Source organism: Phoca vitulina, unplaced genomic scaffold (assembly GCF_004348235.1).
Source record: "Phoca vitulina isolate PV1807 unplaced genomic scaffold, GSC_HSeal_1.0 scaffold3, whole genome shotgun sequence".
Classification (NCBI taxonomy): Eukaryota; Metazoa; Chordata; class Mammalia; order Carnivora; family Phocidae; genus Phoca; species Phoca vitulina.
In genome coordinates this window covers 15,440,161-15,467,792 of record NW_022589706.1, presented here as the reverse complement: position 1 = coordinate 15,467,792, position 27,632 = coordinate 15,440,161, and the positions used below count along the sequence as shown (strand labels likewise).

General features: G+C 41.1%; 1 protein-coding gene across 2 annotated transcripts in view; it reads right to left on the bottom strand.

Moving 5' to 3' along the window:
- ZCCHC4 (zinc finger CCHC-type containing 4) overlaps positions 1–16,116 on the bottom strand; it is a 44,538-nt gene extending 28,422 nt beyond the window's left edge. The window contains exons 1-5 of one of the 2 annotated variants that reach the window (XM_032400117.1): positions 15,986–16,116; positions 15,088–15,206; positions 14,227–14,309; positions 1,355–1,630; positions 817–897 (exon numbers count right to left, since the gene is read on the bottom strand). In XM_032400117.1, the coding sequence (XP_032256008.1) occupies positions 817–897; positions 1,355–1,630; positions 14,227–14,309; positions 15,088–15,206; positions 15,986–16,112 (686 nt within the window). In that variant the 5' untranslated portion in view covers positions 16,113–16,116. Of the gene's footprint in view, positions 1–816; positions 898–1,354; positions 1,631–14,226; positions 14,310–15,087; positions 15,207–15,985 lie in introns of those variants that run through there. The other variant, XM_032400118.1, reaches the window with a different exon arrangement.
- Positions 16,117–27,632: the final 11,516 nt, after the last annotated feature.

Genomic DNA, 27,632 nt, shown 5'->3' with positions numbered 1-27,632 from the left:
TCTCACCACGATCTTGTGGAATTCAAACAACTACAGAAAGTAGAAAGACTACTCCAAGTTTATAGGATCCCAGAGACTGTGGATGGACACATATGCTACCAAATTACCACCTAAAGGGAGCCACAACCTGTGCTCCTCCAGCAGTCTCATCGCTGTTTGTCCCAACACGTCAGATGCCATTTAATTCTGACCCTCTCCCACAGACTCCATCTGTTTGCTAATCCTCTGCTTTAAGACCTGTCTGTTCCCTGGTTGCACTCCCTTGACCTCAGGCTATATCCAGTGAAAAACAATATGCACATCATCTGGTAAAATATATTAAAATAAATTACAATGAATAAAATGTGTTAAAATAAAATATATTAAAAGAATGAGAACAAATAAAATGAATTAAAATTAATTAATTAAATATTAAAATAAATATATTAAAACATCATGATGAAACAAAATGCTGGAATTTATCTTTGAAAAATTTCAAAGAATTATCTTTGAAAAATAAGTGTATGAGAAGAAATTTCACTCAGTAAGAATTTATCTCTAAATTACAAGCCCAAGTCAATGAGACACATTCATTGAAAAAATTTAGGAAGCACACCCAGCAAAAAAAAAAAAGAACAAAAAGAAATCCACTGCCTTCCTGTTTGAAATACGGAAGATTACAAGGGGAGTTTATATGATGACTAAAAAGGTGGCTTCTAACCAATTACTACTTCTGAACATTAAAGGATTGTAATAGGTAATAAACAATAAGAGAAAAACATTAAACAGAAACAGGAGACAATGAATAAGAATAAATATCATACTTTATAAACCTACCTAAAATCAATATCCAATAAAAGGCTTTTAATGTTAGACTTCTTTTCACCTGATGCTTTCAATCTGATCAGCTCATGCAACCTAAAACAATTAATGAAAGCAAACTTAATAAGGAATTACAAATGCCACAGATAATAAGCAAATAAACCAAAACAACCCCACCAATGTTCTCCTGGTATTTCTAATATTTCAATGAAACACTGAAGAGAATTTGGCGGATATAACCAAGGTTTCAGTTTTTCAAATATTTTTTTAAAAGGCAGAACTTATTTGAAAAGGAGAAGTCTAAAATTATAAGCAATTAAAAAATCAAATCAGAAGGAATCTCCTATCATATATCAGAAATCTATAAAGATTTCTCTCAAATGTAATATAGATTACAAACTCCTCAAGAGAGGGACCGTGCTTTATACTTCTCTTGTATATTTAAAACTGCAATGCTATGTCCCAGAACATAATAAATAACTACTTGATAATTTTTTCTTACAGTTTAAATAGTGGGCATAGTAGAAGTTTTTTAAAAAATCATACAACATACCTTGGTGTTCCAATACATAGTACTCTTGTGAATCCAAGGGTAGAAAGTAGGTCTACCAAGAACTGACAGCTCCGATCAGCAAACAAATACTGAGCATTTGTCTTCTTGTTTTCCAATGGATAAAGAAGCTGACTGGGCCTTTTCAACTGGGTGATAGAAATATCGCCTACTACTCGATGCTCCTGATGCTTCTCCCAATCGTCTGGCAACAGCAATTGCTGACATCGTTGACAAAACTTTCTCTGAGACAGGGACAACTCAATAAACTTCAAGTACCTTCAAGACATAATTAAACACAAAGTAATATATTTTAAGTTTGTGGTCTTAAAGACAATTTCTGTTTGCTATTTTTAGTATGCACAAAGTACTATTACTTCCTTAAGAGTACCGTGTAAAGAAGCCAAGGTAAAAAAAAAATCTGTGGAATGTTGGCTAGAATTTATGTCCAGCTGCATACCTACAAAGTAGAAAAGAATCAGCAATTTTATAAGAATTGAGATGCTCCAATTCAGTCACTGAATGAGGATCAATATCCATTTAAAATGTGAACATAATATATTACTCAAACAACTTAGTAGTAATGGAGACTACTATCACGTTTAAATTTATTGACAAATCCATGTGTTCTAACTTTGAAGTGTTAAATAGTCTGGCTCAATATGACAGTCATTTTAAAATGAGAAATTAAGGTCATTCTTCAATTTTTTATGGCATACTTAGCAAGAAAAATTACCTCCTAAAAGAAAAAATGTTCCTACAAAGTTCCTCTATTCTTAGCAGCACTGAGGAAAGCAGTTCTGAAAAAGCTCATCCCCCAAAAAGCTAGACAATATCCAAAGCCTTAAAAAAAACCCATACTGATAGCCCATTTGATCTCTTTCAAGTCATACTCCTATCTGATTTCAAAGTTACCACTTTGGTTTTTTTTTTCCTTTCATTTTATTAGAGATAATTACAGAGAGAAAATAATCACGGTACGTTATTTTAAAACTGCTGATATTGTATATGGTGTACCAGATATGAAGTCAGAGTAAGAAAACCAAAGAAAAACAAACAACAGTATCGAGGCCTACAGCAGGTCGGCAATGTCTAAATCTAAGCATGTCAAATAGTGCACTAAAGGATTCTTAACAGTTTAAGAAGAGTCACAGAGTTTCAACTGAACTAACCTCTAGAACTGCACTGTAAAAACTGTGAACTTCACATAGAATCAAAGTGGGTTTTAAAACTTTTTATATCTAAGCAGAGCTTCACTTCAAAGCACCCAAGGCAGTGACAAATCGATATTCTGAATGGCTACAGCAAGAAATAAGCTTATCGTGCCAGTAATTTAAATGTTTCTATTTCCATGATAACTGTGCTTCTGACAGCTTTATCAATGGTTGGGAAGAAAAGGGAAAGTGGTATCAGGGGAAATTTTATAGTAATTCAAAGTAAGAATGTCAGTAGAGAAAAGGGCCCCTAAGACACGAAATGCAGCAGAAAGAACCAGGACATTCTCCAGCAACAGAAACACTGAATTTACCTTCCGTTATTAAATGCTAAGGGTCGAAGACCTCCATATCCAGCCATGATAGAGTCACAGAGACTAGATTTACCATCCTGGCCCTCAAAATTTTTTTAAACAGACAAAGTAACATAATGGACAACCGAAGTCCAACAGTGAATAAGAGAAGGGACCAGAGGAGGGAGTCTACACCTACCCAGTTGACTGCCTGTGACGAGCCAGTGTCACGGGCACGGAGAACCCAAACACGGCTCAACAAACTGATGAGGCAGAGCTGAGAAGTGGTGGAGGCGAGGGCGGCTGGAATTCACAGGCCGAGTACTAGAGAATACATATATGGAGCCCACAGGCCAGAAAGCAGGACACTGAGAGAGAGAGCTGCACGGTTTGCCGTGATTCCCCTCAAGTCGGTCGCTGAGTACTGAGCAGCACGTGCATGTGAAGGAAGAACCCAGAACGAGGGAGAGAAGCACTAGAAAGGAGCAGGTAGGACAATCACCAGACACCCAACAGGATACAGAATGGTTGTCTACCAACGTGCCCGAGTGAGAAACCTCATAAAACACAAGCATCAGGTACGGTGCTGAAGAGGGTAACTAACTTGGGGGGGGGGGGGGCAATTAACTCTACCCCACAAAGTGCTCTAGTCTTGCCAAAAAGCTTAAAGGTGAGCCTTCAAAAGCAAGGAACAACAAACCTTTTCTGTACAGGATCAGGTAATAAATACTGAGCTTGGCAGGCCATCTGGTTTCTCTGTCACACCTACTCTGTGATTGTAGCACAAAAGGAGCTACAAACCCAATGTAAATGAACAGGCATGACTAGAGTTGGCCTGCGCCCTGTAGTGTGCCAAATCCTGCTCAAGAGTATCAAACTATAGCCAAGTAACAACTGTGTTCCAGAACAAAGCTCAAAAATATGTAAAGGAATAAAAACTACCCAGGATACAAGAAGGTAAAATGGACACTGGGCCAGCACTGAATCAAGTAGTACCAGGGATATAAGAAACAGGAAAACATGACCCATGACAAGGGGCAAAATAAACACCAACAAAACCAATCAGTTGATACTGAGTCAGATGACAGAGGTGCTACCTATAATCAGTAGACAGAGACATCAGAACCGTTTACTGTAACTACACTCCACATGTTCAAGTGGTAGAAAAAAGCATGAGCTTATTATGTAAAAACACAGAAAATATTAAAAGACCCAAACTGAACTTGAAAGATTTTTTTTAATTGTCTGAGCTGAAAAATACCCTAGATGGGATTAACAGCAATTTAGACATCACAGAAAAAAGAACAATATATATGAAGGAACAGCCTTAGAAATTATCCAAAATGAAACACCAAGGGACCAAAATACATGAAAATGGACCCCCAAGGGAGGTGGGCAGAAAAAATTTTGAAAAAATTATGGCTGAAATTTTCCAAAAATTACATCAAAAGATTCAAGAAGCTCAGAGAACCTCAAGTACAAGAAACACAAAGAAAACTATAAGATGCATCATAATAAAATTATTCAAAATCAGTGAAAAAGAGAAAATCTTAAAATCAGAAGAAAAAAGACATGTACAGAGGAACAAAGATTAAGAGAATAATATCAGATTTCTCACTGGAAACAATGCCAAAAAGAAGACAGGGAGGCAATACCAATTCTACACAAATTCTTCCAGTACACTGAAGAGGAAAGTACAGTTCCCAATTCCTTTCATTAGGCCAGCATGACCCCAATACCAAACCAGAAAAAAAATGTTATCAGAAAACCAAAGAACAATAAACCTCATAAACACAAACTCAAAAATTAATGGAATTTTAGCAAGTCAAAGCCACAATATATAAAGAAGGTAAAAGAGCATGACTAAGTGCAGGTTAGCCCAGGAATGCCAGGCTGCTTCAATGTTTGCATTTGATCAATGCAATTCACCATATTAACAATCTTAAAAATATATATATATATCATCTCATTAAATGCAGGAAAAAAGCACTTTCTCATCTACGAGAAAGATTCTCAGAAAACTAGAACAGAAGAGAACTTCCACAACCTGATAAAGGGCATCTGAGAAAAACCTATAGCTTAACACCATACTGGTAAAAGACTGAACACATTCCTCCCAAGACTGGGACACAAGCAAAGATGTCTACTTTTACCATTTCTATTCAACACTGACTGGGATTCCAACCACTTTGATAAGACAAGAAAAAGAAATAAAAGGCACAGACTGGAAAGGAAACATAAAAATTTTATTCACAGATAACATGATCATATATGTAGAAAGTCCTGAGGAAATATTTTTTAAAAAGTTGATGGGGCACCTGGGTGGCTCAGTCGTTAAGCGTCTGCCTTCGGCTCAGGTCATGGGCCCAGAGTCCTGGGATCGAGCCCCACATCGGGCTCCCTGCTCGGCGGGAAGCCTGCTTCTCCTTTTCCCACTCCCCCTGCTTGTGTTCCCTCTCTCGCTATGTCTCTCTCTGTCAAATAAATAAATAAATAAATAAATAAATAAATAAATAAATAAATAAGTTGCTACAACTAGTAAGTAAACTCAAAGATTAATATACAAAATCAATTGTACTGCTTATAGACTGGCTAATGTGCACATGATCAATCTTAAAATCACACAAAGTGAATAGCCAGACATTATCTATGTAATACAAAAGGAAATATACCCCATTACTTACAAAAGAGTATTGCCCCCTAAAACTGAACTTGAGTCTGATAATAGCACTACAAGAAATATAGGGATAGAATAAATGTTAAACATTACAGCATGCAATCAACAAATCCAGAATGTGAGAAATTCTATAGGACAAATTACTCTGTTTCTTCAACAAATGATTAAAGATATCAACAAATTACAATGCACAAACCCTGTCTGGATCCTGATTTGTAAAACCAATTATAAAATGGCATTTACAGGCTAATCTGAGAAATGTGAATATTAACTGCATGTTATGTAACATTAAAGAATTGTTTCATTTTTTAGGTATTTTAACAGTATTGTGATTATGTTTTTTTTAAAGGCCTTATTTCTTGAGATACATAGAAACATATTTATGGGTACAATTATATAATATCTACACTGAAGGTCAGGGTAGAAGGTATAAGTGAAATAAAATTAGCCACATACTGATGACTGATGAAGCTGTGTGTGGGTGTGGGAGATTCTTTACACTGTTCTCTCTGCTTTTGTATATGCCTGAAATTTTCCACAATAAAAGATTTTTAAAAGTGCTTTAAAGAAAAGGCAAGAATTTGCTTGCTTTGAAAACAAGCAAAGAGGACCCCAGAAAATACTAAGCAAGAAATGGGTTGTACTCAGCCCTAAATCACATGCGACTTGGTTTTTCATTCTTTGGCAACAGGAATATAATCTGGGAAATTTCTCAGACCTGAAGGACACGAGTTTCCAGTTTGAAAGGATTTACCTAATACCCAGCAAAATAGGATATAACAGACTCACATCAAGATAGGTAATCATGAAATGTCACACCTGTAGGAATAGTAAGATTCTAAGAAAAAAAAAAAAGACAAAGGGATCAAATGGCTCACAGATCATTTATGAGATCAGGAATGAACTTTCTGAACTTGAACTTCTCAACAGCTATAATGAAGACAAAAGTAAATGGAACATTGCCTTCCAAATCCTGAGGGAAAAATATTTCCAACCTAGAATTCCATCATCTGCATAGGGATCAACCAAGTATCAGCATAGATAAAGGTATCTGCAGAAACGCAGATTTCAGAATTGTTGGGTGGTAAAACCAAATTTAACTCTAGAACAGTGTTCCTCACAGACTGGCCACGCACCAGTGCTGGCGGTCAACTGTTACCAGTTCCTGATGAGACAAAGACAGATATCAAGAGTCTACGTTTAGAAATTTTTATACCAATTAGAGCACTTTTATGTCTGTTCAAACTAATAAAAAAATGTGGGCTTGTAGTCTGTATGTCTTCTCTTTTTTTCATTTTATTTTCTAGTAATTTATTTTCATTATATTTACAGAAGTATCTGATCCCAATGGGTAGAGAATAAAAACAAGAACATAAAACAAGCAAACAAACAAAAGACTGATCCTTTCACAGAGATCATTTAAGAAGTACTGCTCTGGAGGATGTGAAGCAATCCCGCAATTGCCCCAAGGAAAACATGGAATCTGAATAATTTTATAGTTGGATCAGTGCCATTCAAGAATAAAGGAAGTAAACAAATATTTTGGGACTTGGAAGAACTCAGGTTAGGTAATCATATAATCTGGGTCCTTACTGAAGAAACTGATGGACAGCTGGGTGCCAGGTAAAGAGGACATTCCAGACTAGAGCATTTCTGAAAGCCGTAGGACAGATTTCTCTAAGAAGATGAAACCAATGGATTGATTATGCTATATCTGAATGTTCTTAAAGGATTTAGACAACTGGCAGAGAGTTTGCAGTTGAAGCAGGGATAAGCACATAAATAAGCCAATAGCAGCTACAATAATAAAAAACCCAAGACTATTACTAACTCCAAAGAAAACAAAAAGCTGTGTAGAAAAGAAAAAACTTATTTTGATTTATTACATGGTTTAACTCTGAGCAGCACTTATATGGTTATAATAACGCAAACACTAAAACATGAATCTAACCAAAATTGTGATATAACCATATTCAAATGGGGTAGGAAAAAGGTATGGATTATGGGGGGGGCGATGGAGGGGTGAGGGGAGGAGAGGAGAGAAAGAAAGATAAACCCTCAACTTCCATAGGAAATAGATAATTTCAAAACTTGATAAATCAGGAAGTAGCAATATGAGCATGTTTTATATTTCAGAGACAGGAAGGTAAGTTCTAAAATAATTAGCCAAAAGAGCTGACTATAGTTACTTCTGGAGAAGGGGAAATGCACAGGTGGAGGCAGGGGTGTTGTTCTTTGTAAAGCCTCTATTTAGTTTTTGAACTATTTGATTCCATTGCCACATACAGATTTTATTTTTTTACTGAAATTTAATTCACATACCATACAATCTCCCTTTTAAAGTGTACAATTCAGTGGTTTTTAGAATGTTCATGGAGAACGTTCATGGAGTAATCATCACCACAATCTTATTCCAGAACAATCTCATCACCTCAAAAAGAAACCCTGTACCCATCAGCAGTCACTCCCCATTCCCCAACCCCCAGCCTCTAGCAACCACGAATCTACTTTCTGTCTTAATAGATTTGCCTGTTTAGGATATTTCATGTAAACGGAACCATACAATAGCCACATAGGGATTTTGATTTAAAATTTCTGATTATGAGCGCCTGGGTGGCTCAGTTGTTAAGCGTCTGCCTTCGGCTCAGGTGATGATCCCAGAGTCCTGGGATCGAGCCCCACGTCGGGCTCCCTGTTCAGCGAGAAGCCTGCTTCTTCCTCTTCCACTCCCCCTGCTTGTGTTCCCTCTCTTGCTATCTCTCTCTGTCAAAAAATAAATAAAATCTTTAAAAATAAATAAATAAATAAATAAAACTTCTGATTACCGTAAGACTTTTATTTAAAAAGAAAAAAACACTAGAGGATGAATTTTAGCCAAATAGGAGATAAATGAAGGAACTACAGCAAAGGGGCTGTCAGTAAGCACCGAATCCATTTAACCACAGAATAAAAACAGAACAATATGAGTATAACAGTTACAGTATAAAATGTAAATAATATAAATCCAAATATAAGAGGTGGGGGAAGTCCCAGAGAAAGTGGGAGATCATGTAAGTATACTGATTTTCTCATGTGTTAAGAGTCAGAGGCCAAAAGATAACATTTAAAACTGAAAGATCAAGTAAAAGCTGTAAGCAATATTGAAAGGCATAAAGGTTATCCCTAAAAATAATCAACCAAAACTGGATAGTGACTGTAGAGAAAGAGATGAGAAGATGAAATATACAAGTTCATCATTTCTCATTTTTAGATGTATGAAGACAATCTAAAAAAAAAACAGAAGGATTAAATATAGCATAAAAAGCTACAAAGGCAACCATAAGAACAAAAAAATAGAAGAAATACACATTAAAAAAAGAAAACATATGCCACATAGTGAAAGAGAGCAGAGAAGCAAAAAACCAGAAAGCATAAAATAATACAGCAAAACCAAGATCAAGCATGTCTGTTATAGCCACTCTGCAAATGAGCTAAATCTACCCACGAAAAGAAAGCCTATCAGACTGGATCACAAAGCAAAATCCAACCATCCCATTTCATCGCTGCTTCTTTTTTTTTTTTTTTTAAGATTTATTTATTTATTTATTTGCTAGAGAGAGAGAGCATGGGTGAGAGAGAGTGAGCGAGAGTACAAGCAGTGGGAGCTGCAGGCAGAGGGAGAAGCAGGCTTCCTGCCAAGCAGGGAGCCCAATGCGGAACTCGATCCCAGGGCCCTAGGATCATGACCTGAGCCAAAGGCAGCCGCTTAACCAACTGAGCCACCCAGGAGTCCCTCCATTTCATCGCTTCTAAGACGCATATGCTTTCACATTTTAGCATCTATGACACTGAGATATGATATGTAATGCCATCAGCCAGACAGAGGTCATGACGTAGCTGGGATGGTCCCCCCACGTGCAAACCTGTCCCAGGCCTTCATGCTGTCATCTCTTCAACTCGGCACAGTGCACTGTTGGAACTACACGCGAGGGTCACTGCCATCACCTACAATTTCAGTCCCCAAAACGCAAAAGTATTATACATGTAGTCAGAACTAAAACGGAGCAACAGAGCGTACGTTTCATATTAGGGAAGCAAACACTCATCCTTCAAAGAATGACAACAACAATCAAGGGCCTTAAAGGAAAAAAGAGAAGGAAGATCCCCACAGGTAAAGCTGTGTCAGGTTCTGTTACTTAAACACAATCAGAAGGACTGCCTATCCCTCACCAAGTGATGCCCACTGAGGGCAGGGGAAGCTGCCAAATCACCAGGAAGAGATGAAAGACGGTTTGAAACCATGAAGGACTGGGGTACAATTCGCTCATACACAGGACTCTCTGACGGTGCTTAGGACACCAAGTTTAATTACTTTGAAACAAAGGAAAAGAAGAATACTGTTAAATGAACCTCCACTTATATATCTTTGTGCCTTGTCAAAACCGTTTCTCAGAAAGCTTTCCTGCTAGTTTATTAACCTTTTCTTGACAAAAGATAAACGGAGATCTCATGCATACTTCTTTCTACTCAAAAGCACATCATAATCATTCAAGTATACTGCTTTAAATTTAACATTCAGAAACAAGGTTTTTTAGAAGTATGGTAGGAAGAACATGAGAGCGTAAGGGCTGAGGCTTACTCAGCGCTCTCTCCTCATTGTACTTTCTACACATACCCGAGGGGCAGAGGAAATTCATTCCACTGCATGGCTCAGCATGATTCACAATTTGCAGGCTAGCATTTTGAAATGTCATTTTTATTGATCTCCGTTTGATGTTCCATTTGCCTTTCTTGGAGTAGACGAATTATGTTTATGGCATTTCCCTAATAGCAGACCTTGAAAATCTGAGTTTAAATGAGCTCTGAAAAAACATAACCAAATGAAATATCAACTAAACAAAACTATACGGATGCACATAAATTAATGCTTATTTTAGCATTAAAATATATCTTCCCTAAGACTTCATAGGTCACAATAAGGTGCCAACATACTACATAACAGAATGACATTTCAGGGCGTTAAGAGGCAGCTAAAAACTATCAGGAAGTCAAATCTCAGACACAAGATGTAAATCTGTCAACTGAACACATGAAATATAAAGCATGGTTCAAAGAGTGAGATTAAAAAACGAATATCAAATCCTGTTCTGTAGCACGCAGACGTCTGCGGAGCACTGCCAGCTCCATAAAAATCAAGTAACACGGGCCAATTTATCTTGCTAGCTACCACAATTCCTTTCTAACAATTTGGAGAAGGAATTATCAATGAAAAGCTATTGTGACTTCAACAGCGACAGATGAAGGTTTGCATTTTAGAACAGGAATCATGTTTAAATGCATTTTAATACTTTCAAATGGACTACTTATTTCATAAGATAATTTATAAATGAGCTGTAGAAAGTTAACTTTGAAAACTGTTACAATCTCAAGTAATAGTACATCATCCTTAGGTTCATTTACACACAACGATGAACGGCTAGTCTCCATTTTCTCATCTAAGAGAAGAGGGAACTTAGGAACACGGAATAAGTAAGTTAGTAAACTTTTGATTTTAAAAAGCCAAAAGTTTAAATTTTTAGAGGAATGCCTGCTTTCAAATGTTTTTCTCCACAGAAGGCCCCTAAGCAAGCATGACCGCATCAATCCCAAAGTGAGGCAGCGAAATCAATGATACATTTCAAAAAGCGTCAACTTCTCCCCACCCTTCAAAACCTGCTCCAGTCCTTAAACTGTATTGATTGGCGACAGCACGAGGTAGCTGCGTCGTTGCTGACTTTCCAGAGCACTCAGTTTTTCCTATCAATATTTTCTACATTTAGCACAATCTTCTTAGCATTGCATTATCTTTGCATATCTCAACTCCACTACCAGCATTTTAAGTTCTTTTTGAGCCCTCAATAAAGAATGAATACATGGATGGAAGGAAAGAAGGAAGCAAGTAAGCAAGCAAGCTTGGGCAACAAAATCCAAGGTTATGGGTTACAGATGATTTAAAATGTGGAGGATTATTTTATTAAGACCTGCTCTCAAGAATCAGTACTAGATTACAGATGAAAGTATGACCTCCAAGAAATGACCTTTTGAAAATTCTTTAATACTTCACATTTTAGCCAGTGTTTTTATTTTCTAATTAACATGAAATATGAATTTCCAAAATTATTATCAAAAAAACACACCCTGGCAGTACAAAGAACAGTGGTTTAGCTCCCGACTAAAATTTTATTACACAAGGAAACAAGATCACCTAGAGTTTCTTATAGAGTTTAACTGAATTACCAATATCCTTATGTCATAACATAAAAAAAAGGCTTATCAGATAAAATCCATAAGGCAAAGTACAAGAAACTATGTATACATTATGGCTACGATCTTGTAAAACAAACTTTGGCACAGGTAAAAAAAAAAAAAAAAAAGGCCAGGAGAAAATACTACAAAATGAACAAGGTGATGGGTTCAAAGGGAGAAACAATGGGTGATGTTTTTCTACTTTCTACTTTCTGCAACTTTGATATTCTATTTTATGTCATTATGATAATCTCATTGTATCTCTATGTAACTCATGTTTTATCTTCTTAAATCTCCTTAAATCATTATGCACCATATGTTAACTACTATCTGCTTTTATGTCTAAAAACAACATTTTAAAATCAGAGGCATAAGTCGGAGTCACTGCTAAGTCATTCTAATAGTGATAGCTTAATGAAGTCACTCAACTTCTCCAGGCCTCAATTTTCTCATCTAAGTGACCCACCTTAGCAAGATTACATAATTCTCCTGTCAAACACAGCACACTAGCTGGCTCACAGTAGTGCTCAATTTACATTAATTCCCTTGTAAATATTTTTTGTTGTTGACTGAATTTCCATATAGCAAGTAGTTATCACTGATTAAGTACTTTAGTTAGGAGTGATCAAGTTATCTTAAGAAACAGCCTCCTCTATCAAAAGACTTCACAATGTAACAAGTTAGAAAGGTATTTTTAATAGAGCCCAGTTCTCCTTTCCACTTAACATAGATAAGACCTCAGAATCCTCCTGAACACAGCAGCCCAGGTAACTAAAGGAGTTGCCTTGAGAGTAAAAACCTATTCGTTACCAGCAACCCAGACCAGGGCCTTCTTAAGGAGCTTCTCCCAGCATTTACGAACAAGGCCTATGACACAGGAGAAGGTGGCTTTTCACAGGTCTCCAAAGAATTAAATCTAGGATTCAATTCCCAGTCACCCAATAAAGCATTTCAACAATGTAGCTTTTTTAAAAAGAGATGTTCACAACTTCCAAAAAATGTTTTAGTTCTTTTAGTATTTCAAAAAAGAAACATTATGGTAAATCTTCCTAACAGTGGATATGACAATGGATTCCTAGCTATATCATCAAAAGCAAAGAAAACAAAAGCAAAAATCTGATAAATTGGACTTCATCAAATTTAAAAACTCTGGTGCATCAAAGGACATCATCAAGAAAGTGAAAAGGCAATCTACAGAACAGGAGAGAGCTTGTACAAATCGTGTATCTGTTAAGGGTGTAACATCCCTTAACATATAAAGAACTCCTATGATTCATCAACAAAAATTACAATCCTATTAAAAATGAACAAAGGGGGATGCCTGGGTGGCTCAGTCAGTTAAACGTCTGCCTTTGGCTCGGGTCGTGATCCCAGCGTCCTGGGATCGAGTCTGGCATCGGGCTCCTTGCTCAGCAAGGAGCGTGCTTCTCCCTCTGCCTGCCGCTCCCCCTGCTTGTGCTCTCTCACTCTCTGTCTCAAATAATGTAAAATCTTTAAAAAAAAAAAAAAAATTAACAAAGGACTTGAACAGACATTTCTCCAAAGAACATACACAAATGGCCAATAAGCACACGAAGATAATCAACATCATTACTCACTGTGGACCCAAAATTCAACACCACAATGACACATCACTTCACAACTACTAAGATAACCAAAAAAACAGAAAATAGTAAGTGTTGACAAGGATGTGGAAAAAGTGGAACCCTCGTACATTGCTGGCGGGAAATGTAAAATGGTGCAGCCACTGTGGAAAAGAGTTTGGTGGTTCCTCGAAAAACTACACACAGAATTACAATATGATCCAATAATTCCACTCCTAAGTATATACGCAGAAGAAATGAAAACAGAGACTCAAACAGATATTTGTATGCCAATGTTCACTGGAGCATTATTCACAACAGCCAAAAGGGGAAAACAACCCAAGTGTTCACTGATGGATGAAGAGATCAACAAGATGGGTGTGTGTGTATAATGGAATATTATTCAGCCATAAAAAGGAGGAGGTTCTGACACATACTACAACATGGATGAACCTTAAAAACATGGTAAGTAAAATAAGCCAGGCATAAAAGGACAAATATATGATTCCACTTACATGAGGTAGCTAGAATAGTCAAATCCATAGAGTATAGTAGAGGTTACCAGGGTTTGGGAAGAATTGGAATGGGGAGTCATTGCTTAATAGTAACAGAGTTTCTCTTTGGGGTGATGAAAAGGTTTTGGAAATAGGTAATGGTGGAAATGGCACAACACTGTGGATATAATTAACGCCACCGAACTGTATACTTAATATTAAAATGGCAAATTTTATGTTACATATATTTTACCACAATAAATTTTTTTTTAAATGAAAGTAAGTGCAAAGGCACAGGGAAAAACAAAACAAAACAAAAATAATAAATAAAAATGACAACACATCAGCACCTTTCCACACACTGCGCTCGGGACAGAGGAGGCTGACATTTTCGGTTATGAGCTTCTCGGGCAGCAAGTCTAGCTCCTGACAACTGAAAAGGAATAAAAGCACCATTTAATAAACTATCAAACTTGCTATCATCCTAGAAAAACTGGTATCATATTCTGACATCAAGAAGCCAATTAAAGCAGCTCCATGTTGTAAACAAGCATCTGTTTCAGGGGAAAACAAAAACAAAACACATTAAACTGGGAAAGTTCTAGAGGAGCATGAAGCAATACCTAACATATTAAAGCACTGAGAGATTATCTTACACATGGTGATTTTAACAGGTGTGCAGAAGAGTTGTAAACAAGACGGTTTTCTAATAAACCTAACAAAGCTGAAATTTTTCTAAACAAAACTTTCAGAAACTTTAACTGGAGCTGAGTTAGATACCAAGAGGATACCAAGCTCATAACTATATCTCTAAGTGCCTTCATCCGTTATACAGCAGCTGTAATGGATGCTCAATGCAAATGTTTAAAAAAAAAAAAATGTTTTTCTAAAACACTGCCTGGAATGATCATAACCTAAACTCTTTAGGGAGAAATCTGTATTTGCAAATAAAAGATCAGCCACCCAGTACTGACACCTCAGAGTCTTAAAAGGGAACGGTCTTTGAGACAGTCGTTTACAACATCAGCACTCAGAGTAAGTTTAGAGTAAGTATAAACTCCAGTCTGTCGAATCAAAAAGCATAGTATCTTCATCTATCTGAAGAGATTTACCTCATTTAATGCTCAAGTTGCATGTTTTTATTGGTTTAGACATTCTCAAATTGTCACATACATCAAAAATTTTAAAAAATGTCTAAAAAGTTGATATACCTTTTCATCTTCCCACTGAAAAAAATTACAGTCTTTTCTATCTCTACAGGCCGAGCAGGCATAAAATCTCCGTGTTTCTTCTTTCCCTTGGTTCACCTTTACAAACAGAAGAGTAGGTCCTAGTTCCAGAATGGGGAAAAAAAACATGTCAAACAATAGTCATCTACATCAAGTTCCTAGTTTTCACTGCCCTTAAATAAAACTTGATTTGGTTTTATGCACAATTTGTCATAATTAAGCCCACTCTGTTTACTTTTTTCCCCCCCATCACATTTAGGCACTGATTACTTGAGGCGTAACTCTTGAAAACTAGTCTCTGCAGAAAGAAAATGCCATTGTCAGTTGCTGTCTACATGGTGAATGATCTGGGTCCTGAGACGAAAAATACGGAAGGGATCCAGAGAACGGAGCACTTTGCCACCTCCACCCAGTTATCCTTTCAGTGAAAATCTGAGCTTTTGGAGTCGGATGTGGGCACATCCTCTCTCCACAGATTAGAGAAAAACTAGGTCTGGTCTCTGAGCAATAATTCATGCTATCCTTCCCCCTAACTTTTTAAAATAAAAAGACAGCAAAACAACCAATGAAATCCCCAAGTACTCGGCAATGGATTTACTCAGTAACATGCATCCCCTTTGCCTAGACTCTGCCTCTTCCCTTGAGGGGGGGGAAAAATGTAACAGCCACGGAGCAAAAACCACCACAGTGAGGACTTTCTATGACAGTTTCTTAAGTAAACTGAAAACACTACGTCCCCAGGAAAGGGCGTTTTTTGGCATCACACATGGTGAAACCGAGGAAGATACAAATCTGGGAGCCCTAAGAAGCCCAAGGCATCTTCAGGCTAACCTCCGCCCCTCGCGCCCGATAGCTCGGCTGAGCCCAGACGCACACCCACCGTGAGGACACAGCGGGGCGGGGGTGGCGGGATCGGAAGGAAATACCACCTCCACTCCTGAGCTCGCCTGGCGCCCCGCGCTTCCCTCTGCCTCCACTGTTCCCAGCCAATCCCTGGATGCCGCCATCTTCCCGCCACCGTCCCGAAAGCCTCAGTGCATACCGAGGAGGCTGAGAAAGAGTGCCGCCGCGCCGGGAGAGAACTCACAGCGCCCCCGCGCGCCTAGGAGGAACTGAGTCCCGAAAAGCCGTCCCTTCTGCCCTGGCTGCCCCTATGGGATCCCTGGCGGGCGGGCAGGGGTAGGGGTTTTGGGAGTGGGGGACAGGATTGGGGGTGTTTGCAGGCAATTTACTGGATCTGTGCAATAAGCTCACCTATTTTCTGCTTTACCCTCAGCACCGCAAGTACCCTCCTCTCCTAAGAATACAGCCAGAAGATGAGATGACTCTTCGGAGAAAAGATTTGGTAGGGTTTTAAGACCAAAAGGCAGCATCACCACCACCAGCACCTGACAATAGAGATGGCTGCAGCAACCGCGTTTGCGGAAAACGTCCTCTTCTTTTTTTCCCCAAAGTCAGAGTCACACTGTTCTCTTCTACCTCTTGGGCAACGCTACCTGTTGCACGTTATAGTTGCATATCCATCAACATTTATACATCAGAGAGAGAGAGAAATAAAACTCCCTCTTTGCATATGACATGATTGTCTACTTAGAAAATGCCAAGGAATCTGCAAAACTAATTCCAGCTGAAATTGAGTTCAGCAAGGTTGCAAGATACCAGGTAAACAAACACAAAACCCAATCATACTTCTATGTACTAGGAATGATGCAATGAACACCCAAACTGGAAATAAAACACCACTTACAACTGCTCAGATAAATGAAGTACTTAGGTGTAAATCTAACAAAATATGTACAGGACTTGTATGCAGAACACAACAAAATGTTAATGAAAAAAATCAACGATCTAAATAAATGTAGAGACTGTGTCACTACGTTAAGAATACTCAACATAGTGAAGATGTCAGTTCTCCCCAGGTTTAGTGCATGTACAAGTTTAATACAATTTCCGGGGTGCCTGTGGCTCAGTTGGTTAAGCTTCTGCCTTCAGCACAGGTCATGCATGATCTCGGGGTCCTGGAACGGAGCCCCGCATTGGGCTCCCTGCTCGGTGGGAAGTCTGCTTCTCCCTCTCCCTCTGTGATCACTCTCACTCTTGCTCTCTTTCAAATAAATAAAATCTTTAAAAAAAATTTCTTGTAGGTACAGATTTGTGGTCATTGAAAGACTTCTTTACAAAATTTGTGGTTGAGTTCATAAAATCATACCACCAAAAATAGTCACTGAATCTGTATTTTCTGAATCTTTCTGAAATAACTCTGATTCTGTGGGGTGACCTATAGAAGCAGGCCAAACCAGGATGGATTTGCAGGCTTTACAGGTAACCTTCCCCAAACAGTAAAAGTACAACAAGAGTTGACCCAAATAAGGCAAATGAGAGAGTACCCCTTAGTGTGAGAGAATGTGAAGGTTTCAAAAATAAGGCAGTTCCCTCTTTTCTGGGGCATAATTTTGGGAAGAAAAAAAACCAAACAAACACCACCTCACCTCATAATTCAGACATATACGGTAAAAGTCATGTACGCTGAATATTTGCTGAGAGGGGCATAAATAGGAGCTCACAACAGTAAGTTGGGAATGTTTCTTTTTATTGTCTACTTGTACAGGAAAATCCTTGAGCAGAGGAAAGCTGAGGGACATCAGCGGGAGGTTCAAAGGAAACCAGTGGCAGAGCTGGAAACGGGTCCCCTGAGGCTGGAGCGCAGAGACAGACCCTGGGTACGCGCCATCTCACAGAGCAGAATCCCTGAAGCCACTAAAATGAGCTCGGATTCAGCGACTCCCCCTCTGGAGGATGTGGACAAACCCCTGAGCTTCCCACAGGACAGGAGGAAGACTCACTCCTTACTTGGTTAGTGGGGTAGAAGCACTCCCACCTCCAAAGCTACTGCAGAGAAAATGGTTCAATCCCGAGGAGCATTTGGTAAGTCACAGCTGAGCGACTTCTCTGCATTCTATAACCAACCCCCAGTTTACCTTTGGAAATCCAACCCTCCCCAGTTTTAGCCCATGTAGTGGGAGAAATACAAAGGGCCAGAGGGGCTGGCTTGGGTTTGGGCAGATGACTGGGGGCCTCTGCTGGAATGGTTAGGAAAGAAATTACAATAGTTAAATTTTGTCATCTTAGTGGCATCTGTCATGTTGATTGGTCACGTGTCACACAGGTTCAGCCTTCCCATCTTGGCTGGGCCAGGTGACTGGCTTGTCTAGGGTTGCCTTGGCAGGGGTAAGTCGTCTCTGCCCCATGTGTCTCTCATCCCCCTCCTGGAACCAGTGGGCCAGCCTGGAAACGTCTTTCTCATGGGAATGGCCAGAGCACAAGAGTTAAGAGAAAGGGACAAGAATCGGGAGGCCTAGGCTTGGAGCTGCCCCTGTCACTTCCGCCATATGCTTTTGGGTCAAGCAAGTCACATGGGCAAGCGCTGCAAGCCTGGCAAAGGGCGTGGGTCAGAAGGGGGTGAAGAGGTGAGGCCAGTGGTACAGTCCGTCCCTGAAGCACCTTTCACTGCAGCAACCACGTGGCTGTTGTCTTTGTGGTAGTTACGGTTGTTGTGGTTTCCCACCACTTAAGGAGCACCTGCCTTGGCAGAAAAGCCAGAGCAGAACTAGGAAATAGGAACGTGTGAGGATACCATGTGAGCACCTAGATCCAGCCATGCCTGAAATTTTCCCTTATATGGGTCATAAATTCCTTTGTCTCTTTAAGCCAGTTTGAGATGGGGTTGGTTCTATCAATCACCACCCAAGAACGCCAAATCTATGGCTCTATGGCTGTAGCCATTATATGGGATGGATGTATCTGTGTATTAATATGCCTCGAAACCCTTTGCCAGTCAAGACCAGCCAACCCTGCTCTCCATTCTCCCTGCCACACCCCCTGTCAGTCTGCCTGTCCTTCTCCCCAGCTATGTTTTCTGGCCCTTGTCATGGGACCCTGTCTCCCCACCTGCCCTTTTTCTTGCTGCCCCAAAGCAAGTACACAGACCTACTTTATTATTATTATTATTAAAGTTCTACACCAATTCACGAACCTGGTATCAAGAGTCGCATGCTCTACAGCCTGAGCCAGCCAGGCACCCCACAGACCTAGTTCTTTTTAAAGGGAAAACTGTCGGGGGAGACCATCAAAAACGAAGGAAATCTACAAAGACTTCACCGTGGCTGTCTCTGCTCTCCGGTTATGGATCCTAGCTTCCCTGCTCACAGGGTCATTGCTATGGATTGAATTGTGTCCCCCCCACCCCAAACCCCGCCAAACTCATATGTTGAAACTCTAACCACCAATGTTATGGTGTGGGGCCTTTGGAATATAATTAGGTTTAGATGAAGTCATGAGGGTGAGCCCCCAAATAGGACTGATGCCCTTATAAGAAGAGGATGAGACACCAGAGTTTGCTCGCCCTCCATACCTCTCCCCCTCCCTCTTCTTCCCTCCCTCTTTCTCTCTCTCTCTGGCTCTCTCTCTCCCCCTGCCCTGTGAGAACACAGGAAGGAGCAGACCACCCACAGGCCAGGAAGCAGGCTCTCAGCAGGGACTGAATCTCCCAGCACCTTGATCTTGGGCTTCTCAGCCTCTAGAACTGTGAGAAGTAACTTTCTGCTGCTTAAGCCACGGGTCTGTGGTATTGTTGTGGCAACCCCTTGACCAAGAGAGTCATGCATCCCCTTGACTTTCCCTCTCTGCTTTGATTTCTGAGGGAAAAGCTCACCAAACCTCTCCCCACCCCTGGAAAGCATGAACTCTGACAACCTGGTTGGGGAAGGACTTGGATCCAAAGGGACTTTGTGCGGTTTTCCTCAGATCTTTGAAAAACAGCAAGGACACGCTGAACCAAACACCCTGAAGGTAAGGACACTTGGATAAGCTACTGAGCCTCACTGGTCATTTCTGAGATGCGGGCTTGGCCAGCATCCTGGGGCCAGACAGACAGGAGCCCCCGGGGGAAGGGGCCTCAGAGAACAGCAGAGACAAGGAGCCCCTGGGAAGCACTCCGAGCTCAGAAGGGGCTGTACCAACCCGTCTCTTCCTGCCTGCGCTCGCCCCTCTAGCATGAGAGCTGAGAACAAGGGGCGGGAGAGAATGTGTGCTTACGTGCGAGACAGTGACTGGTCCTGGGAACACAGAGAAATGAAACTTAAGGGGCACCTGGGTGGCTCAGTTGGTTAAGCGACTGCCTTCAGCTCAGGTCATGATCTCAGGGTCCTGGGATCGAGCCCTATGTCCGGCTCCCTGCTCAGTGGGGAGCCTGCTTCTCCCTCTCCCTCTGCTGCTCCCCTTGCTTGTGCTCTCTCGCTCACCCTCTCTCTCTCTCTTAAATAAATAAAATCTTAAAAAAAAAGAAAAGAAAAGAAATGAAACTTAAAAATAAATAAATCTATGAAAAGCAAAGCTCCATGGGTGGTGGGTTAAGTAGTGTTCCCCCAAAGATTTGTACCCACCCAGAACCTCAGAATGTGACCTTGAAATAGGGTCTTTGCAGATGTAATGGGTTAAGGATAGAGGTGAGATCCTACTGGATTCCGGTGAGCCCTAAATCTGACAAGAGTGACCTTTTGAGGAGCGGAAAGGACACAGAGAGACACGCAGAGAAAGCCACATGAAGACAGAGGGAGGCACAGATGGGAGTCCTGCGGCCACCAGCCAGGTGACGCCTGGGGTGGCAAGAATCTAGGAAGAGGCAGGGAAGGATCGTCCCCCCGAGCCTTGGGAGGGAGCATGGCATGGCTGACAGCCCTAGAGCTTTGAGAGAATACATTTCTGTTGTTTAAAGCCCCCCAGTTTGTGGCACTTTGTGACAGTAGCCCTAGCAAAGTAATATACCTTGTCGGGTGCTTTAAGTCCTCCTCCCAGAGAGCCCAGCTCTGCCGTTTATCTTCCAAGTGTCCTTGGGGAGGTCGCTATCTGAACGTCAGTGTCCTCACCTGTAGAAATAACCATGACTACCATCAAGGACTGGGCGCATTGGAGGACATGACAGAAAGAACGCGGAGCACTCTGTCAACAGCCCAGTGATATGTACACATTAGTTATTACACTATTGTTTTATGGCTGTGCTCAAATGTTTGAGGGAGCCCCTATAAGGAAGAGAATTCCATGTATTCCAGATCCCAGGTGAGATTATAAGAAGGCAGATTTAGGCTAAAAATGAACATGGAGTTCCTGCATGCAGACCCTGGGATGTAGATTCTTTCGCAAGTGGCCTTTGGAAGGAAAAACCCTGTAAAGAAGTGAGGGGAGCTGGAAAGGCAAGGGTAGAGCCGAGGCAGAGATGTCGTTGCAGCCGGAGTTGATCCTCAGCCTGATGCACAGGGAGCTCTGGTGTGTGACCAGCCCCATGGCGTTGCCTGCTTTCAGGGGAGCCCTACTGTACCCCACCATCAGTCAATCCCAACCCCAGACTACGAAGACGTCCCCTGTAAGACCCTTAAAGGAACTGACTCCACTGGGAGATTTATCTCCTTATTCTTTGCCCCTTTGCCTTCCTTCTGGTGGAATGCAGTTGTGATGACTGAAGCTCCAGCAGCCATTTTGGACCTTGAGGTAACCAAGAGAAAGAAGGCAAAAAGATAGGAGGAACTGGTCTGACTACAATTCTTTTATGTGAGAATAAACCCTCATCTATTTAAGCTACTTGCGTGTTTTGGTTTTTTTTAGGATTTTATTTAGCCCCGAGCCCCCAAGATCAGGTTGGGTGCTCCTCCTAGGTGCTCCTGCCGCAGCCCGAATGTACCTCAGTGGTTTTAATTATTACTCCACATTACAATTGTCTGATTGCTGGCTTGTGTTTCCCTCTACGCTGTAAGCCCTTTGACAGCAATGGTTGTATATTCTTCTATCCGCGGTGCTGACACCTAACAGACATTTAATACATATTTACTGATTAAATGACAACTAAAATCAGACTCAGAAGGGACCACTGAGTCTCTTCATCTAGTGATTCCAAAAAGGGCCATGCCACCTCCCAGGGAGCATTTTGGAAATGTGCAGAGGTGTTTTTGGTCGTCACAGGGTTTGGGGGGGCCCTACTGGAATTTGGAAGGTTAGGGGTTAGGTGCCAAATGATTTGTAACAGTTGGGACAGTCCCATGCCACTAAGTCTTGCACAACTTTTTTTTAGAATCTGGAAAGACATGTATGTAGGCAAATAATATATTGCTACTTACTTGAACCTAGAATCTAACTTTGATTTACACAAACACAAAATATTTTTGTACCATTTTAACATACCTGAATATGCCAGGAATGCAACTGCTGTGCATATCAAGGGGGAAATTATACTTTGCTTTTGTCCAGATAGAAAAAAAAGAATCGTTCACCCTTGTGGAAAACTCGCATGAACGATAGCCACATGGCTCATGTTATCTGAGTGCCCCCCAAACAATCCCTCTGTACCTGCCTTTATAGCTGTTACAGTCACCATATTATATCTGTCCGCAACTTCTGGGGAACAAGCCAGTCCAAAGCAAAGTGGCTAAAAAGAGCAGTCATTCTCCCCCATGCATCTTGGGTTGGCTGGGGGTTGGCCGATCTAGGCTGGGCTCAGCTGGGTGGTTCTGCTTCAGACTCAGTCTGCTGTGCTTGGCTCCGCACTTGGGTCGGGCTCAGGTCTGCCCCACGTGTCTCACCATGGGCCCAGGCTGCAGGGCCAGCAGATAGCTGGGAGGAGCTCCTCTCACGATCAGGGCAGAGGTACAAGAGGGCAAGTCCCACTGCACAGCACCTTTCAAGCCTTATTCCAGTCTTGCCTGCTATTATGCCACTTGGTCAAAGCAGGCCACATTGGCAAGCCCAAAAATCAAGGGTTGGAAAAATAAAAGTATTCTCCTGCCTTGGAGGTGGAGGGATAGAGTGAATATTTTTGAGCAAAAAAATTGAGTCCAGCTTAGGAGTGATCCTACACGAATCTCCTAATTTAGCTCTGATTTTAAAATGTCCTATATAGGGGCACCTGGGTGGCTCAGTCGGTCGGGCGCCTGCCTTCGGCTTGGGCCCTGATCCCAGGGTTCTGGGATTGAGTCCCGCATCGGGCTCCCTGCACAGCGGAGAGCCTGCTTCTTCCTCTCCCTCTGCCCCTACTCCCACCCCAACCCTCCACTCATGCTCTCTTTCTCTCACACACTCTGTCTCACATAAATAAAGTCTTAAAAAAAATGTCCTGTATAAGTAAAAAATTCAGTTTTGTCTTACTTATCTTAAATCTAAGTATACTCATTATAAGAAAGCATGTGCATCTAACTTTGTTACAATGTAACAATGAGGTCATGCTAAGCATTTACATATGAAACACATGTTTTCATATGTGTTTAAAATAAGAGTAACTGTCCTCTTATTTTAAAATATTTTACAGGGGTGCCTCAGTGGCCCAGTTGGTTAGGCGTCTGACTCTTGATTTCAGCTCAGGTCTTGATCTCAGGGTCGTGAATTCAAGTCCCATGTTGGGCTCTGCACTGGGTGTGGAGCCTACTTAAAAAAAGAAAAGAACAAAAGAAAAAAATTTTATGTATTTTATTTAAAATTAGGCCTTGAGGTAGATCTATTATGTATGACTTCATTTTACGACAATCAAGGGGGTCTACAAAGCGTTCTTTACAGAAAGAGGACAAAGGGAAAAGGTTGGGACCACAGCGGTAATGCAATATCGTGCAGGTGGGTGAGGGGCAGGCAGCACGACTGAGTCACACAGACCTTCCTTCGAATCCTGCCCCGTCACCTACAAACGAATTATGTAAGTTCAGACAGGCTGTTTAACATCTCCGAGACTTTCTCCGGCATACTATGGGGTAATAATACAAATCTTCTGCTTGCCAGAAGAATGGAATGAGATCATGTGTGGGACATTCAGGATCCTGGCAGGAAACAGAGGACATGCTCCAGTGGGGAAGTGGAGGGGTGTTTTATAAGGGGGCTGTTCACCAGCTTAGGGGCTAAGTTCTGTTCAGCTCCCCAGGGACTGGGCATTCTCTTAGGGCTATCAGCAGCAGAGTGCCGTTCCCACCCCTGGGTCTCCAGGGCCGAGGGGAGACATGGAAGGGGCAGGCCTACAAGAGCCATGACCTTCAGCACAGGACCTCGGTCAACCATGACAAGCCCACAGGGAAGCAGCTCAGGGGTAAATACTCCAACCTCACTCTCCCCCTTCGGACCCCAGAGCTTTCATCTGTCAGTGGTTCCTACTGGCAAAAACCAACAGAGATGAGATGTGGGGGTGCCTGTTGACGGCGTCCGTGGAGGTCAGCCTGCCAGAGCACAGAGCAGGAGGGGAAAAGTGGAAAGCAGATCTGGATGGGCAATTAGAAGATGTCCAGCATGAAAAACACTCCACACAGCCCATGGCAAAGTAAGGACTTTATAAGTGGTAGCGCTGTTAGATAAACACTCACACGTACACACATACATACATGCATGGGAAACTCAAATACCACCCCAAATTATGAATAGAACCTCCACTAGAATCTAGTTGACCTTGGAGGGGAAGGAAAAAAATCTTTTTCTTCTACCCATCTTGGGTTCTCTGGCTGAGGCCCCATACATTAGACTAACAAAAGACAGATTAACAAGAGAAAAAGCAAGCGGAAGTTCATTAGCAGGTGTGTCCAGCATACACAGGGGAGCTCAGAGATGAGTATCTCAAAGGGCTGGTTAGAAATGGGGCTTAGACAGCGCCTTCACAAAAGAACAGTGTATTTTTAGAGACATGACAAAACAAAGGAAAAGGACTTTGAGCTTTCCAAACTGGGGGAAAGCAAGGATATGGGGAAACAATGGTAAGGGTCTAGAATTGTCTGCATTGATTAAGTTCTGTCCTTGTAGGTGTGTGTGGGGGAGGGAGGGGGTGGCATCTTTACATATGTCCTGCTTTTAGGCAAATATAGGGGGAAGGCAGAGGGCTCTTCTTAGATCTGCATCCTCTCAATTGCCTTCAGCTCAAGATCATCCTTATGCCAAAGTGACATATTTGGGAGTGGCCTATTCTGCTACCTTTCAACCTTACTTATCTTAAATCTAAGTGTACTCATTATAAGAAAGCATGTGCATCTGACTACTTTGTTATAATGTAACAATGAGGTCATGCTAAGCATTTACATATGAAACACGTTTCCAAGTCCAAGTCAAAAGACTTTTTTTTTTTAACTGCATTCTTCTACAGATTATGCTAAATTTCTGTATCAACAATGAAACTTGCCCTCTCTGAACCACAGATGTTTGAAACTTCATAATATTTACCCTTGAAACATATCAAGGGGGATGCCATCCAGAAAAACGAGCAGCATTTTAGCTAGTGATTCCGGGAATTCGGCATTTCCAACTCCTCTCGCGCAGCACGGATAGCAAGTGTAGCTATAGATGTTAACTCGCTTAGAAACTATGCTGGGGGGCGCCTGGGGGGCTCAGTCGGTTAAGCGTCTGCCTTCAGCTCAGGTCATGATCTCAGGGTCCGGGGATCAGCTCGGCATTGCGCTCCCTGCTCAGCCGGGAGCCTGCTTCTCCCTCTCCCTCTGCCCCTCCCCCTGCTCATGCTCTCTCTCTCTCTCTCTCTCTAATAAATAAACATCTTAAAAAAAAAACAAACAACCTATGCTAGGGCAGTGGCGACCTTGGATTAAACCAGTACCTTGGTTTAAATACAGTTCCTGATTACCTTTAAGTAGTGCAATTTAAAACAAGCACTTGAAGGATAGAATAGCTTTCTGGATTGGTCCCAAAGCCCCATTGAGATAAAAGGCCGTCGTATTTGTCATGACAGGCATTCAGGCATGAGCATCTCTGAATCCGGTTAAACCAGTTCCCTGGCAGCCAAGGGATCAGCCTTGAATGTGTGGACGACTGTCTGACTCTTGGGAAAGGCAGGGCTATCTGCTTTTCCCACTCTTTCCGCAAGCCTCTGTAGTTTCAGAGGCCTGAACTGTCAGGTGGGAACTGTGTAACAGAGCCGAGGAGCAGCCAGGCTTCTCAGAGTCAAAGGAAAAATGAACACCTCTTTGTATACAGAGTAGACTCGCTGCTTCTTTTTGATTTCACATGCTTTCAATTTTTAGGTCTAAAAAACCCACAGGCAGAAGTACAGCCATCGACGGCCACGTGAGCATTTCACTGGCTGGAACTTGGCGTCAGGATTTGAAACAAATACCTTTTGAGATGTCATTTAGTTTCTCAGAGGATCAGGTTTGGAGAAATCGCTTACTTTTATCCAGTGACCTCAGGTGCCTTTCCCTCTCACACACCACGGAGAGCTTGAAGATAGCCTTTTCATTCCAAATCTGTGGCCAATGCTCCAGGAAAGATGTTTTTCAAATCCATATATTTGCACGTGCACATACGCTCTTTATGCAATAATCCAAACCCATAAACACAGAAATAGCCTTATTTCATCATCTAAAGCCGAAAATCCAAAAATGCCATTAATGCATACAGGCAGATGCTTGGATAGAAACCCAATCCGTAACTATCAGAATTTTTTTTAAGATTTTATTTATTTATTTGACAGAGAGAGAGAGAAAAAGCACACAAGCAGAGGAGAGGCAGAGGGAGAGGGAGAAGCAGGATCCAAGCTGAGCAGGGAGCCCGACGTGGGGCTCGATCCCAGGACCCAGAGATCATGACCTGAGCTGAAGGCAGCTGCTTAACCAACTGAGCCACCCAGGCGCCGCTAACTACCAGAATTTGTACCACACTTTTCACAAAATGTGTCTTAAATGTCCTTGTTACAAACCTTTGAAGTTACCATTAGCTTGTGTATTTTACATGTGGCGAGAAAGCTGGTTTGGGAGATTTGCAAGTTCTGTCCAAGGACACAGAGCTAATAAGGGGCAGAACCAGGACTTAAATACAGGTCTATTCCAATTTAAAATTCTTAGTCAAAAGAGAATCGTGGCAGACTTTCCATTTATTGAAGATACGCAACATTAGAACATAAGTAAGTTTACAGTATTTTGAAATGACAAAAGTCAAATCTATTGCATTATTTGGTGTTAGAATAAAAACTCTAAAGGTTAGGATTTACTTTCTCAAAAAACTCTTTACATGGATTTTGAAACAGGCTAAAAACTTACTGAATAAAATGATTCTGATTAATAATGCAGTTTGCTTAGATAAATTCATTTTTGTTATGTACTTACACTGTTCAATCCATGAGCCCACTTAATATTTAGGGATCTTCCTATGAAAAGCACCGAGTAAATAGCAAAATAGCTCACAGCAAAGAATGAAAGCTCACAGAAGTGAAATACAGCTTTGTTTTAAGTTATGAATTTTATTCTTGAGATTTTAGGCTTAATGAATATCACTCATGACAATATTCTTTTGATATTGTGACAGATTAGTACATTTGCTTGATGAAAACCAACTCATCTTTATCATCCATCCTTCATCATCATCATCATCATCATCGAAAAGAGAGCTAACTTAGAAAAAGTCATTGATAAAGAAGATGGGACAAAAATTAAGTTTTCAAAGAAATGGGCGGGGGGAATCTAACCATCCTCTACACAGACAAGATGATTTGATTTGTGAACAGAGTTCCTACC